Source organism: Barbus barbus (genome assembly GCF_936440315.1).
Source record: "Barbus barbus genome assembly, chromosome: 31".
NCBI classification, from domain to species: Eukaryota; Metazoa; Chordata; class Actinopteri; order Cypriniformes; family Cyprinidae; genus Barbus; species Barbus barbus.
The window spans coordinates 11201851-11222954 of NC_136759.1; the positions used below are offsets into that span (position 1 = coordinate 11201851).

Here is a 21104-nt window from a genome sequence, read left to right on the forward strand (position 1 = left end):
CCGCCGCCTCGGGAGCGCTGTGAGCGGGCACCGCCGCCTCGGGAGCGCTGTGAGCGGGCACCGCCCGCGGCACACAAGCCACTCCCGTAGAGGAACACGCCAGAAACTCCACAAACTCATCAAACGACAGGTGGTCCAGCTCCCCCATCCTCCACACGTCGAGGGGTTCCTCAAGGGCTCTATTAAAAAAGTCCTTGAGAGCCACATCATTATAGCCCAAACCCTCTGCTGCCTCACAGAACGTCCAGGCAAACATCCTCACCTCAGTGCCCCTCTGGCGGATGGCGTTCAGCTTCCTGACCTGGAGGATGCGTTGGCAGAGGGGGTTCCTCCCGTTAGGGGCTGGAGGATGGTATGAATCCATTCCCCGCTGAGTTCTCTGTAGTCGGCCACGTTCTGTCATGATACGTGCAGAGAATGAGGCGAGAACTCAAGTGCAGGGGAATGGTGAAGTTTTAATAATAAAAAGAAACAAAACAGGAACAAAAACTACCCCGAGGGGAAAAACAGGCAGACAGAGCAATACAAAAACAAGAACCTGAAAACACACACGATACACCGCACATGACATTCAACATTGAATAACGTGGCCGAACAGGACTGCAAACACCAGGATCATTTTAAGGGAGACAAACGAGGAGGAAACAGGTGTACTCACTGAGACAATCAGGGGATAACAAGAAGGGCAGGGTCAGACAATCGACAGGGGAACACATGGCACAATCACAACACTAACCCATGTGCTCAGACAAGACAGTGACATCTGGTGGCCAACCAGGGCACACCCACAGGATACGTGACAAATACGCTTTAACCATACTCATAATTGTTTAATATGTTCTTGGAAAAATGTGCATCTGGACATAAATGTTGTCATTTTTATGTAATTTATCATGATGTGGTAATTCGAAAGAAATGACATAAGGAAATGAGATCATACGCTTAAATGAACTGGAGATCAAAGACTATATAAAAAGGGACTTTGCCAGAGATGGAGAATACATTCAGCGCTATGTTGAGCATATTATCTCGACATTTGGCCTGGGAAGGCTCAAAGGATGCAAATACTGAATTGGAAGATTGGAAATACTGAAGACAGAACGCAGAATGTCATACAATATTCATCCTCTAGATAGGGAGGGAATAATGATCATGTGATACGAGTTAAATATATGTTTCATGAATCCTGTTCATGCACTTCCATTCGCTCACCACCAGAGATCACCTGCTCACTACTATGGACTCTTGCACCACACTAACGTTTGCGCTTCACCCCGGACTACAGTTCCCATCATCCATCGCACTGATTACACATACACAGCTGAATGCACTGATTACACACACACAGCTGAATTAAATCAGACATGCTACATAAGACATGGACTTCCTTTTTCTAACTGCCGAGTATTGTTAGGATTACCGCTGTCCTTCGCGCAGCTACACGACGGAGCCTTTGGTTAGTCGTTGTTTAGTTTCCAAGTTTTAGCCTTAGTCTAGTTTTGCCTTGCCTGTCTTTCGGTCCTTTGATTCTCGCCTGTGTATTTTGAATTCCCCATTTACCTGAACCTGTCTTGGATACTGTTTGCCCCAATCTGGATTACTGCTCGTGTTTTCAGATTGCCCCTTTTGTCAAGCCCTCTGGATTTTGCTCGCTGATCGATGACCCACGCCTGCCCTAGGAATACTCTTTGTCTTGCCTCATTCATGTCTGTTTGCTGTTTATTGAATCATGCCTGTTTGCGACCACACCTTCGAATAAAGCTCTGCACATGGAACCGCACGCTTCCTCTGTTCCATCCGTAACAGAATACTCGGCCACATAAGGATCCAGCAGCTTCTCATGTGAACATTGGCCAGGTGTGGACACTGCAATACTGTTATTAGCCCTCGAGCATGACACACACTCGCTCAAAGATTACATTCAAGAGTATCTGGACATTGCGTATAAGTCTGATTTACCGGACTATGTTTTGACAGACTTTTTTCTGTAATGGCATAATCAACCACTAAAGTCTAAGCTGATACTTGAGGGTCTGTGTTCATCACTAAGTCAGTTTGTGGGTTATGCTTTATTGACTGTTGTTTCTTTGTTTACTGTGGGTGTCGCAGAGGAAGAACACAACACCGCGTCTGTGCCTGCAATGGGAGCTATGGAGTTTAGTCAACCACAAGCTTCGGGACATTAAAGTTTACTGACCGCTACTCCGGTGATGCAACCCGCTCGTGAAATGGCAGCCGCACTGGAGCGCGCTCGCTTGATGGTGGCGACAGCGGAGCCCATTCGCAAAATGGCAACGCTCCGTCATGTCACTGCTGCCATTCCTGAGTGAAGTCAAGTCACAGTTGATCTTCATGAGTCCAGTAAAGTCACAGTTGATCGTCATGAGTCAAGTTACGTCTCTTCCAGACAGATCTTCCAGAGTCTCGTCATTCAAGGTCAGTCTTTCTGTATCTCAATCTGGTATCCAGTGTGAGGGATGCACCGCTGGTGTCTGCATGCGCAGCTGGTATCCCCAAACCCACTCACTCTAGTCCTCCTGTTCCTGAACCGATTCCCCTGTCTGAAGTGCTTCACCTGATGAGGATTGGTTTTTGGTGTGTTTGGGCTACATACACCACCACAGAGGTGGCGGTGTCCACAATGATGTCTCCAGAAGTGGCGGCTGACACTGCAGAACCTCCTGAGGTAGTGGCGCTTGCTGCTATGTTCCCCGAATGCGATTGCGCCTGCTGCAGTTTCTCCAGAGGTGATGGCGCATGCTGCAGAACCTCCCGAAGTGGAGGTGCTTGCTTCAGCACCTTGTGTGGTGGTGGTGCAATACACTTTCAGCCTGTTATGTCATGGTCGAAGGAATCGTTGCTGAACTCTCCCTGTATCCTGATGGTACTACTGTAGAACCTCCAGAGGTGGCGGCATCCACTGCAGGACCTCTAGAAACTTTCATCCTGTCCTGTCACGACTATGGAGCCCGTCTATGATCACTCTTCTTATCCTGTTACGACTAAGGAAACCATCTGTGAACCTTTAGTCTGCCCTGTAATGGCTATGGAGGCCACCTGCGAACTCCTGTCTTGCTCTGAACCAGCCATGGAGGCCAATTATGAACTATTATCCTGTCCTCATCCAACCATAGAGGCTATCTCTGAACTCTCAGCCTTGTCTGTCACATCCAAAGACACTGTTTGTGAACTTCCTCAATAAAATCAGCGTAGCTATGAAATATGACCTATTACTGCATAGGTCCACGAACACCTATCACCTACCTAGTCATGCAGGAAGTGCCCACGTGCAACATATTTGACAGGGCCTCCACAGGCTTTCCACAGACAGTGCATTTTTATGCAAACTAAGCCATTTTACGAGCTCCAATGTACATGAAACTGATGGACTGCGTTTCCTGAGCACTGTACTGTAGGTATTACTCAATAAAATAATTGTATTTATGACATATGACCTATTAATGCATTGTCCACGGAAAGCCTGTGGAGGTCCTGTCAAATAAGTTACGGGTTGTACGGGTTGTACATGGTGCCAAGCACGCATAAAACGAGTGTGCCATGAAATATGTAATGTAATGTGTGTTGTAAAGATCACGAGTAAAAACAAGAAAAAGAAAAGCTTAAAGCGGCATGAGACGTGACTGTCATGTTAGCCTGATGGGACCAAACTTTCTCTGTAAGTGATTTTAAAACACAAGACAGTACCCCGATTTGAAGACTACAATAAGATTTCACTTTTACTGTTAATAAAATTTTGGTAGTCTACTATGAAATGGATAGCCTAAATGTTATATAATTCAGATGGGCTACCTGTTATATTTATGGTATAACAGAAAGTGTATATTTTTAACTGTAATTTTTGGTACATTTTACCAGTATTTACCATACCTTCACAACAAAAATTAAAATAGGAAAACATGCAATATGAAAATAATTTAAGAAAAATATGTTTTACAGAGAGAAAAAAATAAGATTTGGTTTTCAAAAAGCCTTTTTCCAAAAGGTACATCTGGAAAAAGGGGGATCGTATTATAATAAAGGTCATCTTATATTCGGGTCAATATGGTATAGGAACAAGTCAGACAGTGTTTTTTGAGTGTAGTGCTGTAATTTTTTTCATAAAAAAATTACTATGAACTTAAATTATGACTTATTAATGCACTGTCCACAGAAAGCCTGTGTAGGTCTCATCAAATAAGTTACAGGTGGTTAAGTGACAGCTGTAACTTATTTGACGGGGCCTCCACAGGCTTTCTGTGGACAGTGCATTTTTATGCAAATTAAGTCATTTTACAAGCTCCGATGTACATGAAACTGCTGGACTTTGTTTCCTGTGCAATGCACTATGCAATAAAATCATTGCATTTATGAACAATGACATATTAATGCATTGTACATGGATAGCCTGTGGAGGCCCCGTCAGATAAGTGTGATTTTCTGCTAACATTTTCTAATCCTTAGCAGTTTTTAACACATGCAAATTCCATTATCAGCAAGTGACACCTGTCACTTATTTGACAATGCATTTTTATGCAAATTAAGCAACTTTATGAGCTCTAATGTAAATTAAACTGCTGGGTGTTATTCCCTGAACACTGTACTGTAGGTTTTACTCAATTAAATAATTGTAGTTATGAAATATGACCTACTACTATATCGTCCATGGACAGCCTGTGTAGGCCCCATCAAATAATTTGCAAGTGACAGGACCTACAGTATGTGGCCAACCATAGTGTGCTTTTTACCACCGTAGGCACCGCCGTGTCTGCAAAGTGCATTTGCAGCTTTTGACCGCTTAGTGGCACTTTAACCACAAGTTATCAAGAGAACGCATCAAAACACATTTTTGCAAATAACCGTCAGCTTTGCCTAGCCAATGTGTAACATTTGACGGCTGCAGTCGGCGGAAAAACACTGTAGTTAAAATATTTAATATTCACAGATGCAAATATAGTACTGATGAAGTTTTGTGCGTTTCTTAGAACAAATTCAAGCAGGATAAATGTCAAGCCTATGACCCTGTGCTTATATTTACTCTAAGCTATACAGTACACCATATTTTAGATTTGAAACTTTTAACATGTGTACAGTATTATTTACATAATATGAATCATGTGTTATATTATCCTAAAGAAATGGTGGTTTACTCTGCATCGTAGCATTAAAAGTGGTAGCCTATTTCAGTAGGCTAGGCTATAAACATGGATTTTATTTGCAAAATGTCAATATTCTCACATTACTTAATATTTGACACAAGTATATTTTTAGTTTATATTTTAAAATTCCTTTAATAAAACATCATGCCTTTTTGTCACACACATACTTTGTTAGGCTATTCGTTACCTGTCCTTTATTTTGACAGAGAACACTGTTGTGTTTTATTAATTCTTTCCTTTATTTTTGATAAATTTGAGGCACTGTATAATTTCGCTCCCATTATTTAGGCCTAACTAAAACAAACAAATAAATTAAACCTGGCCACGATTTAGCTAAATCATTGAAACTGAAAAGAAGGGACAGGTTAATATAACGTCCTCACATTTAAACTCAAGTTTTCTCATTATAATCAACAAAATGCACACAATGTAAAAAAGAGCTTCATTAACTGACAACTTCAGTGATTTTAAAGGGAGCATACTTTACTCACTTTCATACAATTTGAGTAAAACTCAAAAAAAAAAAAAAAATTGCAGCCACATTTAAATGCAGCAGTGTATCCTATTGATTAAAATTTCAGAGTGCAAGATTTGCACGGCGCGCATGATGCTGAGTGTGACGCGCAAGAGATGGTTTTATTTTGTATCATTGCATGTAAAAAATAATTCACTTTGTAATGCATATGCAAAATGTGAAACTGCAATCTTATTCACAGTCTATAGCATTTTATAATTATTTGTACAATGATATTTAACTTAACCTGCTTTGTATCTTTATTATTTAATGCAAAAGCGATTTATTAAAACAGGTTTATTAGAATCATACATCCGTTTAATCTTGATCAAAAACAACTAATGATCAACGAATTGGAGTGGCATCGGCCGTTGGATCATTTTAAAACATCAAATAGCCTTCAATTTACAGGTAATACCTGCATCTGTCCCAGATGTAGAATTCTGAAGATTTATTTTAATAACCTGAAATAAATGTGCTCTATTAGCGTACTATTCAAGTGTTTGTACATAAAATTATTAATGTGCATGCATGAAAGGGAGGCGCCCGAGCTATCACTTGATTTTTTTTCCTGATAATGATATCACTGATAATTGGAGTGCCTCACATACATGAGAAATGTATCTACAGAAAGCTTGAAATGTCTACTTTTAAATGAACCAATTCAAAATGAAAGCAAATGCTCACTGATTATGTAATCTGTGAAGGTTACATTTATCTCTAAAGGTGCATCCAGTCTACTGTGGAGATGAGAGCCAGCACTGTGAATTTCAGTTTGCAGCCGACAAGAAAACATTAGTTTATTAATAAATAATTAAAATGTCTCCTTTTTCATAATCATTAGGCTATACGTCTGCCTCTGCTTGGTGGCAAACCTAATGTGTGTGCTTGAGCGCGGAATATATTAAGGCTCATTATGGATTAGTAGACTTAATTTAATATAAACATGCGATTAGTTGAAAAAATGACTTAGTCTGTCATTTATAGCTGCATCCGAATACTTAGGCAGCTTTCTGCCTCGCTGCCTTATGAGGCAATGACTTTGCAGGCATCGTTTACAAAGGCACCTCACGAAACAGGCAGCGTAATGGTTTAATGATCTACCACAAAATAGAACGTGTTTTGGTGATAACTAAACAAATATTTAATTACTATAATTACTATAATTACCTAGAAATAACATCAAAAGTGCAAAAAGTTTATCAGAAATATACATTTAATTACACACAAACTAACCACCAAATGCAACTTTCAGACGCCATCTTTATTTTTTTTAGCTCAACCGTCACGGAATGGAATGCACAGGATTGTGGGATATCAAAGGCAGCAAAGGATACATCTATGCTGCTAATATGTTTTTTTTGAAGAACTTTTTTTAATTGTGACAGTCTGTATATTAAGTGTATCATTCAACTTTTTCCCATGGTCTAGAGTTAAAAACAAAAAACAAAATGCGCAACACATAGCAGTATCGAATCGCAATACTTGTACAATCTAAATTTAAAAAAAAAAATCACAATGCATATTGTATCAGCACCCAAGTATCGTGATAGTATCGAATCGAGAGATAGGTGTGTCGTCCCATTCCTATAAGTAACGTTACCTTCTTTGCGAGTATGACTCTCACTCAAATTGTGAATAAGCAGAATTTGAACAGAGGACTTTCTAAAATGCTTAAAGTGGCTTAATGTACCAAGACAGTGATAAAGACAAAATTGTAAAGCATATACTATGTGCAGACACGCATATAAGCTCAAAATGTGAACGCAATGCGTTTATTTACGTTAAGAATTTTCCACTCATAAGAACATGCTTAATGCACCGAGACAGTGATATTAAAATAATATTAAAATATTAAAATAACAGACCACATTCTGTACACACCTTACTAATAAATCATAATATGTGCAGAAAAACAGATGAGCCCAAAATACGAACATTAAATATCACTGTCTTAATCCATAAGCGCTTTCTACATTACAATTTCCTCAAGGGAGGAAACGCTTAACATTTAAACATGTCGTGTTAATATCCATGGCTCACCTGCATGTCTTTTAGCATCACTGCCTTAGTACATTAAAGGTGCTGTATGTAGGATTGACACCTAGCGGTTGAACTACGTATTACAGTCCAAATTCAAAATATTGGAGAGGGGTTTTTTTCACCCGGCCCCTCCTCCTCAGACTTGATGCACATGCAGGTTGCCAGATTAACGACAAACAAGAACGAGCGCACATGATGATGAATGACATGAAATATGCTGTGTTTTCTGCCAGCTGGCAACCCGTGGTGCCGAAATACAGTTGGGTAAACTGGGAGTGGGCAGGTTTCACAAAACAAACAGAGACCGACATTCTGGCCCAGAATGCACATTTTCAAAGGAGAATAACTGACTGTAGCATTGTTTTTCAGATAAATGAGTACGTTAACATAGCATGTTTCTTAAATATCTGCAAACAAATTATGGCATTTTTATGCTTTAGTAGAGTCAACAACTTACATACAGCACCTTTAAACCAGCATTTTAAAATGCTACAAAACTGTTCACAAGCTCCTAGGGATTTGATTTTGCTTGTCATTCGTTGAAATAAATATAAAACTTGCTGAATGTAACCCACAATCTCTGATTCTCCTCCGTGGTCATGGAAAAATTAATATTTATAATGGCAACAATTATACTTTGTCATTTAAAAGTTTCCAATAAAGAAATCGATCGACTTCTGTCAACTGAACACACTTTTATTTGGATAATTTACCATATGAAGGCTGAAGCAACAGCGAGCGTCCAGCAGGTGACACGTTTTCACGTTAATCTGATCAACATTGTAAATGAAATTCTACAAAACCTAAGAGAAAAAAATCTAAATATCAGGCAAAACAAAAGATAAGCAGTTATCCATATAGAGAATGAGAAGTAACCATGGGATTGGATAGTGTATCCTGCTAATATGGCAGCGCTTTCCCAAAATGCAATGCGGAGTGCAAAGATTGTGACGTAGCTCGTCATTCTCTATAGGCTACAGCAGTCAGCATAATTAAATGTCACAACAGGCAGCTCTCTTTTAACACAGATTTTTAAGAAGGGATGGATGTTTGCTTCAAGTGATAGGCCAGGTAAGTGAAATTATATATCTGTGTGTGGTTTTCTTTACCTTTTCTGACTATAAGCAACCAAAAAGCCATTTTAAAGTAGTTAAGTTTCCTATAGCTCAAATGGTAGAGCATGGCGCTAGCAACGCCAAGATCATGGGTTCAATTCCCAGGGAAAGCAAGAGCTGATAAAATGTAAAACTGTAACTTGAATGCAATGTAAGTCGCTTTGGATAAAGGCGTCTGCTAAATGCATAAATGAAAATGTGTTTATTTACTAATTTAATAAAATGAGTGTGCCTCCTCTATTTTAAAACCACAAGCCGCCACTGAAGGTTGACATACATGGTAGGGCATCAGTATAAATATATGACAATAATACAGGCGGAAATTCCTTTACGCTACTAATCAGAGCTGGATATAACGAAATGTGGGCTGTGAAAAAGGTCTATAAAAAACAAGACTATCTTTGAAAAAAGTGCATAATGTTTAAAATAATGTTTATAAACCATATATAATTAATTACGTATCTTAAACAATTAGAAACAACACGCATTGTGTAAGTATGTATAGTTTAAAAGTAGCCTACTTTTTTCATGTAAAAACATGAGATGCACTGGGATGCAGAAAAACCACCATAATGTCTCGAGACGTTTCTTTTTAGTTGAATTTACATTTATTTAAATGGCTTTCTAAACATGCCGCTCTCTTGTGTGAGACGCAAGTGCAGCGGTGATAGATGTCCCTATAGAAAATGTGTTAATATGCGTTCTGTGTGAACGGCTTGCTTCTGTAATGAATCCGGTCTATGAACTTCTGTTCACTCACCACCAGAGGTCACCCACTCTCCATATTGACTCTCAAACTACACAAACTGTTACACTTACACTTGACTTCAGCTCCCACAATCCATTTCACTCTGATTACGCATTTGGTTGCAGCCAATCATACTCTCTACATAAGCCATGGACTTCCTCATTCAGATCGCTGAGTATTGTTTAGCGCATATCACTCTCCTAGCGATAGCTACTTTACGGAGTCAGTCTAGTTTTTCCCCTCGTGGTTTCTAATATAGTCTAGTCTAGCCTTGTGTTTGCCTGTTACCTGATTCTCACCTGTGTATCTTGGATTAACCCTTTGTCTTGCTGTTTCAGATTCTGTTCGCCCCTGTCTGGACTATTATTTGAGTTTACGTATTACCCCTCTTGTCAAGCCCTCTGGATATAGTCTGCTGATCGAAGACCACCGCTTGTCCTAGGATTACTTTGTCTTGTCTTGAACTCTCGTCCTGTCCTGTCATGGCTATGGAGACAGTCTGCGAATCCTCGTCCTGTCATGTCACAGTTATGGAGGCCGTCTGCGAATCCTTGTCCTGTCCTGTCATGACCATGGAGGCCGTCTGTGAATCCTCGTCCTGTCCTGTCACGGCTATGGAGGCCATCTGCGAATCCTCGTTCCGTCCTGTCACGGCTATGGAGGCCATCTGTGAGCTCTTTGTTTGTTCTGTCACGGCTGCGGAAGCCGCTTATGAACTTTTATCTTGCTCTGAACCAGCCATGGAGGCTAATTATGGACTATTGTCTTGTCCTGACCCAGCCGAGGAGGCTACCTCTGAACTCTCAGCCTTGTCTGTCTCACCCAAGGATGCGGTCTATGCGCTATGCGCTGCGGGTACAAGGGCAGATCAGGAACTCTCATCCTTACATATCACTGCCATGGAAGCCTTAAATGGACCTTCTGTATGCCCTGTTAACCCTGTCATTGCCAAAGAGACTATTAGTGAACATTCTGTCTGTTCTATTTTAAGTGATATGACTGATTGCGAACTTCCTGTCAGCCTAGTTTCTGTCAATGAACTATCTGTCTGTCCAGTGTCAACCAAGGAGTCAGAGCATGAGCAATTTGATTATCCCAATTCTGTCATTGAGTTCAATTCTCAGGTGTCTGTCTGTCATTCAACCTAGGAGTCTGAGTTTGGCTGTTCAGTTGTTACTAATGCTCTTGATTTTGATCTGTCTGTCCTGTTTCAACAAATGAGTCTGACTGTGAATTGTCTGCCATTGTTTTCCTCACTGAAAAATCTACCAGCCCAGTTTCAGTCGATGCACCTGGTTGTGAACAATCTTTCTGTATGAATGTAGCTTTTGAATCTGACTTTGAACTGTCTGCTTCTGTTAATGCCCTTGGTTTTGAACTATCTACCAATTATAACAGGTTCCAGTTTTGAGGTAAATAACATCTTCTCCACATTGATGTTCTCTTTTTCCACAATATTTTTAATGAGCAGTGCCACATCCAGTGGGTTCAACTGGATAAGCTAAAAAATAAAAAAACATTAAAATGCAACGACACCTACATCGTCATCGCATCTTGTGTGCCAAATATAAGGCTGCCTGACGCACATCTAAAATTCGAATGCAACGTTTTTGCATTTGAATGTGCATTTTTATTTTAAATTTGACAAATATTCGAAATTCTAGTTTTTTTGAAAGCTCTATTCCACATTCAATACCTCATAATTAATATGAACAATACACAAAAAAAGAAACATATCAATGAAAGGGTTCAAAAGAGTATATCCTCTTGATTATTTTGATTTGTTTAATGCTTGATGATGATTAACTGATTTTATGTTCTGTGATAGTTGCATGTCACACCCCAACTTGTGCCTGTCCACAGGTTACCTGTAGTTGCTTGCAAATGCACTTATTTTAAAATGAAAAACCCTCTCGTTCTTTCTCATTTTTAATTATGCTCTATATGCTCATTTAACTGATAATCAAACTTGGAGATGTGAAATTCAGATATTGATACATAATATTATGACAAATTACTTGAATGTTCCTCATTTTGCAAGTTAGTTTGGGTAAAAGTTTCTGCTATGAATAAATGTAAATTTACATTTAATTGCATCATACAGTGCTTGGAATCCAGCTTTTCACAATTTAATGTAAAGGACTCAAGGACTTAGTGATGCTCAAGGCGGCAACACATTATATTAAGCTATAGTAAACTTTTCATCAGTATATGGTCTGTGTAATTTATATTGGATAAAAGGTTTTATTCTTTATTTTTATACATTCGTTACAGTTTACACAGATCGTAACTTGATCAAAATAATACATTCTCTGGGCTCTAGTGTGTTGAATTCTTGATTATCAATGGATATGTGTATTGTGTATTGTATTTGAAAAAGCAGGTTCTCAGCATCATTTAGGCAATGTAGGACACAACTAACGTGCAGAAAATGCTGGAAAACCAAAGAATGTGCAGTAGCTAAAGGATTTTTCTTAACAACAGTGAACACTTTTATGTCTCAGGACAAAGCAGGAGGTTATGAACAGCACACAAAAAATACAGTCAGTGATCAATGATCATCCAGGAAGCCAAACATTATAAAAACAACCAGGGGGATGTACATTTTTGTTCAGTTTTCTTTTATGTTATTGTGGAATAGATTTAAGTATCTCCTGTCAAGTAAAATAGCTACAGGTACATCTAAAATTAGAATATCGTGAAAAAGGTCAATATTTTTTGTCATTCATTTCAGAAAGTGAAACCCATATAGATTCATTACACAGAGTGAAATATTTCAAACCTTTATTTCTTGAAATTTTGATGATTATGGCTTACAGATAATGAAAACTCAAAATTCTGTATCTCAGAAAATTAGAATATTACATAATATCAATAAAAAAAGGATATTTTATACAAAAATGTCAGGCTTCTGAAAAGTATGTTCATGTCTATGCACTCAATACTTGGTTGGGCCTCCTTTTGCATGAATTACTGCATCAATGTGGCGTGGCATGGAGGCAATCAGCCTGTGGCACTGCTCAGGTGTAATGGAAGCCCAGGTTACTTTGATAGCGGCCTTCAGGTCATCTGCATTGTTGGGTCTGATGTCTCTCATCTTCCTCTTGACAATACCCCATAGATTCTCTATGGGGTTCAAGTCAGGCGAGTTTGCTGGCCAATCAAGCACAGTAACACCATGGTCATTGAACCAGCTTTTGGTACCTTTGGCAGTGTGGGCAGGTGCCAAGTCCTGCTGGAAAATGAAATCAGCATCTCCATAAAGCTTGTCAGCAGAAGGAAGCATGAAGTGCTCTAAAATTTCCTGGTAGATGGCTGCGTTGACTGTGGACTTCAGAAAACACAGTGGACCAACACCAACAATGACATGGCAGCCCAAATCATCACTGACTGTGGAAACTTCACACTGGACTTCAAGCAACATGGATTCTGTGCCTCTCCACTCTTCCTCCAGACTCTGGGACCTTGATTTCCAAATTAAATGCAAAATGTACTTTCATCTGAAAATAGGACTTTGGACCACTGAGCAACAGTCCAGTTCTTTTTCTCTTTACATTTATTCATTTACATTTATTCATTTAGCTGACGCTTTTATCCAAAGCGACTTACAACTGCTATATATGTCAGAGGTCGCACGCCTCTGGAGCAACTAGGGGTTAAGTGTCTTGCTCAGGGACACATTGATGTCTCACAGTGGATTCGAACCCGGGTCTCTCACACCAACGGCATGTGTCTTATCCACTGCGCCATCACCACCCTTTAGCCCAGGTAAGATGCTTCTGACGTTGTTTCTGTTTCAGAAGTGGCTTGGTAGTCCTTTTCCTGAAGACATCTGAACATGGTGACTCTTGATGCACTCACTCCAGCTTCAGTCCACTCCTTGTGAAGTTATCCCAAGTATTTGAATCAGCTTTGTTTGACAGTATTCTCAAGCTTGCGGTCATCCCTGTTGCTTGTGCACCGTTTCCTATCCAATTTCTTTCTTCCAGTAAACTTTGCATTTAATATGCTTTGATACAGCACTCTGGGAAGAGCCAGACCTTTCAGTAATGACCCTCTGTGACTTACCCTCTTTGTCAATGATTGTCTTCTTGACCACTGCCAAGTCAGCAGTCTTCCCCATTATTTTGGTTTCAAAGAACAAGAGATACCCAGAATTTATACTGTAGGAATGGTCATTTATTGAAACTCAAATGTAAATATTCTAATATTTTGAGATACTGGATTTTTGACTTTCTTGAGCTGTAAGCTCTAATCATCAAAATTAAAACAAAAAAAAAACTTGTGAAATGTTTTACTTTACATGTAATGAATCTAAAATATATGAAAGTTTAACTTCTTCACGATATTCAATTTTTTTTTAGCTATACCTGTATATTGGGCTATTTTACAGTTCTAAAACTATGCAATGTAAATGATCTCTTATTTTTGCAAACTTATACACTCCTAGGCCCTATACAGGTCCTTCTCAAAAAATTAGCATATTGTGATAAAGTTCATTATTTTCTGTAATGTACTGATAAACATTAGACTTTCATATATTTTAGATTCATTACAACACAACTGAAGTAGTTCAAGCCTTTTATTGTTTTAATATTGATGATTTTGGCATACAGCTCATGAAAACCCAAAATTCCTATCTCAAAAAATTAGCATATCATGAAAAGGTTCTCTAAACGAGCTATTAACCTAATCATCTGAATCAACTAATTAACTCTAAACACCTGCAAAAGATTCCTGATGCTTTTAAAAACTCCCAGCCTGGTTCATTACTCAAAACCGCAATCATGGGTAAGACTGCCGACCTGACTGCTGTCCAGAAGGCCATCATTGACACCCTCAAGCAAAAGGGTAAGACACAGAAAGAAATTTCTGAACGAATAGGCTGTTCCCAGAGTGCTGTATCAAGGCACCTCAGTGGGAAGTCTGTGGGAAGGAAAAAGTGTGGCAGAAAACGCAGCACAACGAGAAGAGGTGACCGGACCCTGAGGAAGATTGTGGAGAAGGACCGATTCCAGACCTTGGGGGACCTGCGGAAGCAGTGGACTGAGTCTGGAGTAGAAACATCCAGAGCCACCGTGTACAGACGTGTGCAGGAAATGGGCTACAGGTGCCACATTCCCCAGGTCAAGCCACTTTTGAACCAGAAACAGCGGCAGAAGCGCCTGACCTGGGCTACAGAGAAGCAGCACTGGACTGTTGCTCAGTGGTCCAAAGTACTTTTTTCGGATGAAAGCAAATTTTGCATGTCATTCGGAAATCAAGGTGCCAGAGTCTGGAGGAAGACTGGGGAGAGGGAAATGCCAAAATGCCTGAAGTCCAGTGTCAAGTACCCACAGTCAGTGATGCTGGTGTTGGTCCACTGTGTTTTATCAAGGGCAGGGTCAATGCAGCTAGCTATCAGGAGATTTTGGAGCACTTCATGCTTCCATCTGCTGAAAAGCTTTATGGAGATGAAGATCTCATTTTTCAGCACGACCTGGCACCTGCTCACAGTGCCAAAACCACTGGTAAATGGTTTACTGACCATGGTACTACTGTGCTCAATTGGCCTGCCAACTCTCCTGACCTGAACCCCATAGAGAATCTGTGGGATATTGTGAAGAGAAAGTTGAGAGACGCAAGACCCAACACTCTGGATGAGCTTAAGGCCGCTATCGAAGCATCCTGGGCCTCCATAACACCTCAGCAGTGCCACAGGCTGATTGCCTCCATGCCACGCCGCATTGAAGCAGTCATTTCTGCAAAAGGATTCCCGACCAAGTATTGAGTGCATAACTGAGCATAATTATTTGAAGGTTGACTTTTTTCTTTTATTGGTCGGATGAAATATGCTAATTTTTTGAGATAGGAATTTTGGGTTTTCATGAGCTGTATGCCAAAATCATCAATATTAAAACAATAAAAGGCTTGAACTACTTCAGTTGTGTTGTAATGAATCTAAAATATATGAAAGTCTAATGTTTATCAGTACATTACAGAAAATAATGAACTTTATCACAATATGCTAATTTTTTGAGAAGGACCTGTAAGATAAATTTTATTACTAGTGAACCAAGTAACTACTGAAGGCAGGGCCGGCGCCAAGGGGGGGCATTCGCGGGCCGTGCAAACGAGTTACTCCTACTTTCCATCCTCTCCCCTCCTTGCTGAACGTGGTCGATATCGAAACCCCCCCCCCCCGCCCCCCCCCCACACACACACATGATTTGTGCCCCCCCAGAAATTCAAATGCCCCCCTGATGGAGGTGCCCTGGTGCAGGCTCTGACTGAAGTTATGTACATAATTACTGATTATATACTGTATATGAGACTTGGCATGTGGAGAACTGTCATGTGGTAATATGAGGTGTTCAGGGCGGGTGTGGGGTTATTTTTCAAACCTGCAATAAAACTCGTTCAAGTCGTCTGCTAATTGTTGATTCTCCAAAGTGCTGGGGGATGGTGACTTGTAACTGGTGATATCTTTCATACCTTTCCACACTGAAGCAGAATCACTGGAAGAGAATTTGTTCCTTAGCTTGTCAGAATAATTCCTCTTTGCCACTCTGATCTTCTTTTCCAGTGTGTAGTTGGCCTGTTTATACAAGACTTTATCCCCCTTTCTGTGAGCATCTTCTTTGGCCTGATGGAGCTGAGTTTTGCAGTGAACCATGGTTTGTCATTGTTGTAGGTTAAATGAGTCCTGGAGGGAATGCACATATCCTCACAGAAACTGATATATGATGTTACAGTCTCTGTGAGCTCGTCCAGATCGGTGGCAGCAGCTTCAAAAACAGTCAAATCAGTGAGAGAGAAACAGGCTTGTAAATCCCGCTCTGTTTCATTAGTCCATCTTTTAACAGTTTTTAATACAGGTTTTGCAGACTTAAGTTTCTGCCTGTAGCTCGGAATAAGATGAACCAAACAGTGATCAGAGAGTCCTATAGCTGCTTGTGGAACAGAGTGATATGCGTCCTTTATTGTTGTGTAACAGTGATTTTTTAAATTAATTTATTTATTTAGTCATTTAGCAGACGCTTTTATCCAAAGCGACTTACAAATGAGGACATAAGAAGCAATCAAAACCAACAAAAGAGCGACAACGTGCAAGTGCTATTACAAGTCTCAGTTAGCCTAACGCAGTACAGATAAATATTATTATTATTAATTTGTATTTATTTATTAATTTTTTAATAAAAAGACATAGATAAAATAAAATTAGAATAGAGAGTGCTAGAGTTAGAGGGTCAAGTAAAGATGGAACAGATGAGTTTTTAGCCGTTTCTTGAAGATGGGTAAGGATTCGGCTACACAGATTGAATTGGGCAGGTCATTCCACCAGATGGGAACAGTTAATGAAAAAGTCTGTGAAAGTGTTTTTGTGTGTCTTTGGGATGGTACAATAATGCGTCGTTCACTTGAAGAACGCAAGATTCTAGAAGGCATATAAGTCTGAATTAATGAATTTAGGTAAAGGGGTGCAGAGCCAGTGGTGGTTCTGTAGGCAAACATTAATGCCTTGAATTTAATGCGAGCAGCTATTGGTAGCCAGTGCAAATTGATGAACAGAGGCGTGACGTGCGTTCTTTTCGGCTCATTAAAGATTAATCTTGCAGCGGCATTTTGGATTAATTGTAGAGGTTTAATAGAATTGGCTGGAAGACCTGCCAAGAGAGCATTGCAATAGTCAAGTCTGGACAGAACAAGAGCCTGAACAAGGAGTTGTGTTGCATGTTCCGAGAGAAACGGCCTGATCTTCTTAATATTGTATAATGCAAATCTCCAGGACCGGGCAGTTTTAGCAATGTGGTCTGAGAAATCAGCTTATCATCAATCACAACTCCAAGGTTTCTGGCTGTTTTTGAAGGAGTTATGGTAGATGAGCCTAACTGGAAGGTGAGATTGTGATGAAGCGATGGGTTAGCTGAAAACACAAGCAGTTCTGTCTTAGCTAGGTTGAGCTGAAGGTGATGGTCCATCATCCAGCAAGAAATGTCTGTTAGACACGCTGAGATGCGAGCAGCTATCGTCGGATCATCAGGATGGAATGAGAGGTAGAGTTGAGTGTCATCAGCATAGCAGTGATATGAAAAGCCATGTTTCTGAATGACAGAACCTAGTGATGCCATGTAGACAGAAAAGAGAATTGGTCCAAGAACTGAGGCCTGAGGCACCCCAGTAGTTAGATGTTGCGGCTTGGATACCTCACCTCTCCAAGATACTTTGAAGGACCCATCAGAGAGGTAAGACTCAAACCACTGGAGTGCGGTTCCTGAGATGCCCTTTCTCAATAGGGTTGACAAGAGGATCTGATGGTTGACCGTATCAAAAGCAGCAGACAGATCCAGCAAGATAAGTAATGAAGATTTGGAAGCCGCTTTTGCAAGTCTTAGGGCTTCAACAACAGAAAGCAAGGCAGTTTCGGTCGAATGTCCACTTCTGAAGCCAGATTGGTTACTGTCCAGGAGGTTGTTCTGTGTGAGAAAGACAGAGACTTGGTTGAACACAACTCGTTCAAGTGTTTTTGCAATGAAAGGAAGAAGGGAAACCGGTCTATAGTTCCCTAAAATAGTTGGGTTAAGAGTGGGTTTTTTAAGAAGTGGAGTTATACCAGCCTGTTTAAATGCTGAGGGAAAAATTCCAGTGTGAAGGGATGTATTAACAATGTGAGTGAGTGCAGGTACAACTGCAGGAGAAATTACTTGAAGGAGATGAGATGGAATAGGATCAAGCGGACAGGTAGTAGGATGACTGGAAAGGATGAGTTTAGAGACCTCTGCCTCAGAGAGTGGAGAGAAGGATGTGAACGAGTGTATGTTTGCTGGAAAGATATGTTTGATAGATTGTGGTGTGGAAAATTGTGCAGTGAGGTTTGTAATTTTATTAATGAAGAATGTGGCAAAGTCGTCAGCTGTTAGAGATGATGGAGGAGGAGGAGGAGGACAAAGGAGGGAGGAAAATGTTTTAAAGAGCATACTAGAGTTAGGCGAATTGTTAATTTTGTCATGATAGTATGTCCTTTTAGCAGTGGAAACATTAGCAGAGAAGTCAGAGAGGAGTGATCGATATAAATTAAGGTCAGAAGGATTTCGTGATTTGCGCCATACCCTTTCTGCGGCCCTGAGTTTAGAACGATGTTCGCGGAGAACATCAGATAGCCAAGGGGCAGAAGGGGTGGTACGGGTTGGCTTGGAAGATAAGGGGCAGAAAGTATTTAAACAAGACGTCAGAGTGGAACAGAAAGTATCAGTAGCACTGTTAGCATCAAGAGAGGATAACTGTTTAGGGGGAGCAAGTGCAGATGAAACCATAGCAGATAGCCGGGAGGGTGAGAGTGAACGCAAGTTACGTCGAAAAGTGACATGTGGAGGGGTATGTGATGTGTCAGGAATCATGTTGAGGTTAAGAGTGAGGAGGAAGTGTTCTGAGGTGTGTAGTGGAGTAACCAGCACATGATCAGTGGAGCAGTGTCGTGTGTAAATAAGGTCCAGTTGGTTGCCTGATTTGTGAGTAGCCGTAGTTAGCACTCTCTTGAGATCAAAAGACACAAGCAGAGTGTGGAAGTCTGCAGCCTGAGGTTTATCTAGGTGGATGTTGAAGTCTACAAGTAAGACAAAGGGAGTACCATCCTCAGGAAAGGTTGAGAGCAATAAATCTAATTCATCCACAAAGTTACCTAGTAATCCTGGAGGACGATAAACAACTACAAAATGGATTTTTAGAGGGTAGGTAATAGTAACCGAATGTGATTCAAAAGAGCCGTTGATACTCAGAGAAGGTAAAGGAGTAAATGTCCAATTATTAGAGATGAGCAGACCAGTACCTCCACCTCTTCCAGTCAAACGGGGGGTGTGGCAAAAGGAGAAATTATTGGAGAGTGCTGCAGGAGTAACATTGTCTTCTGGTTTGATCCAGGTCTCTGTCAGGGCCATGAGGTTTAAACTTGAATGACTAGTAATGGAAGTAATGAAATCAGCTTTGTTGACAGCAGACTGACAATTCCAGAGACCAATAGAAAAAGAAAGTAATGTATTAGCAGACATAGGCAAAGTGTGCAGGTTGATAGGATTGCGCTGTCTACAGTGTGTGATGCGTGGCTTGCGAGTGGTAGTGATAGTATTGATCTGGAAACATATAGTAAGAATAGGTTATATAAACTAAAACAGAAGTGAAACAAGTAGTAGGAATAATGTAGGGTAATTAAAAGTCGATACTTATGTCCTCTGCCGGTGTCCCTGTCCGGTGGAGTCGTACGGTAGAGTCGATGGTCTTTACACTCTTTGGTCTTCACACTAGGATGGCTTTACACGACGGCTGCCGCGGTATAATAACCTATTTTATACCCCTTCTAACAAATCACTATTACAATTCAGCTGAACCCACTTTCCTGTTTATCACTACAAATGGCCAAGTAAGTGCACAAGATACGCGATACAGTACGAGACCAAACGCGATTTCTGCAAGGCTAAACACAGTAAACAAAATAAGCGTTTCCTAGCAACGGCAAATGCGCTAAACACTAATGAGACAAGTAAATACACTTACGAGCTGATTTTAACTTCCGCTGATAGACTGCTTCTCTTAAAGACTATTTCTTTACACTGTCTTTTGCTGGTGCTTGAACCCACTTTCCTGTTTATCACTACAAATGGCCAAGCAAGTGCACACACTGACAAGATACGCGATACAGTACGAGACCAAACGCGATTTCAGCAAGGCTAAACACAGTAAACAAAATAATCGTTTCCTAGCAACGGAAAATGCGCTAAACACTAATGAGACAAATAAATACACTTACGAGCTGTTTTTAACTTCTGCTGATAGACTGCTTCTCTTAAAGACTATTTCTTTACACTGTCTTTTGCTGGTGCTTGAACCCACTTTCCTGTTTATCACTACAAATGGCCAAGCAAGTGCACACACTGACAAGATACGCGATACAGTACGAGACCAAACGCGATTTCAGCAAGGCTAAACACAGTAAACAAAATAAGCGTTTCCTAGCAACGGCAAATGCGCGAAACACTAATGAGACAAGTAAATATACTTATGAGCTGTTTTTAACTTCCGCTGATAGACTGCTTCTCTTAAAGACTATTTCTTTACACTGTCTTTTGCTGGTGCTTGAACCCACTTTCCTGTTTATCACTACAAATGGCCAAGCAAGTGCACACACTGACAAGATACGCGATACAGTACGAGACCAAACGCGATTTCAGCAAGGCTAAACACAGTAAACAAAATAAGTGTTTCCTAGCAACGGCAAATGCGCTAAACACTAATGAGACAAGTAAATACACTTACGAGCTGTTTTTAACTTCCGCTGATAGACTGCTTCTCTTAAAGACTATTTCTTTACACTGCCTTTTGCTGGTGCTTGAACCCACTTTCCTGTTTATCACTACAAATGGCCAAGCAAGTGCACACACTTGACAAGATACGCGATACAGTACGAGACCAAACGCGATTTCAGCAAAGGCAAATTCGGCCCAAATCTCTCCAGATTTCAGTGATCCAATATATTACTGTCTCTGGTGGGACATGTG

At 40.4% G+C, this 21104-nt stretch overlaps 1 protein-coding gene across 1 annotated transcript in view; it reads right to left on the minus strand.

The window, feature by feature from the left end:
* Nucleotides 1–3120: 3120 nt before the first annotated feature.
* LOC306851298 (uncharacterized protein) overlaps nt 3121–21104 on the minus strand; it is a gene marked incomplete at its 3' end in the record, with an annotated part of 74711 nt that continues 56727 nt past the window's right edge. Inside the window, exons 3-4 of the mRNA XM_079387453.1 lie at nt 18536–19715; nt 3121–3161 (exon numbers count right to left, since the gene is read on the minus strand). Coding sequence (XP_079243579.1) covers nt 3121–3161; nt 18536–19601 — 1107 coding nt within the window. The 5' untranslated portion in view covers nt 19602–19715. The remainder of the gene's footprint in view (nt 3162–18535; nt 19716–21104) is intronic.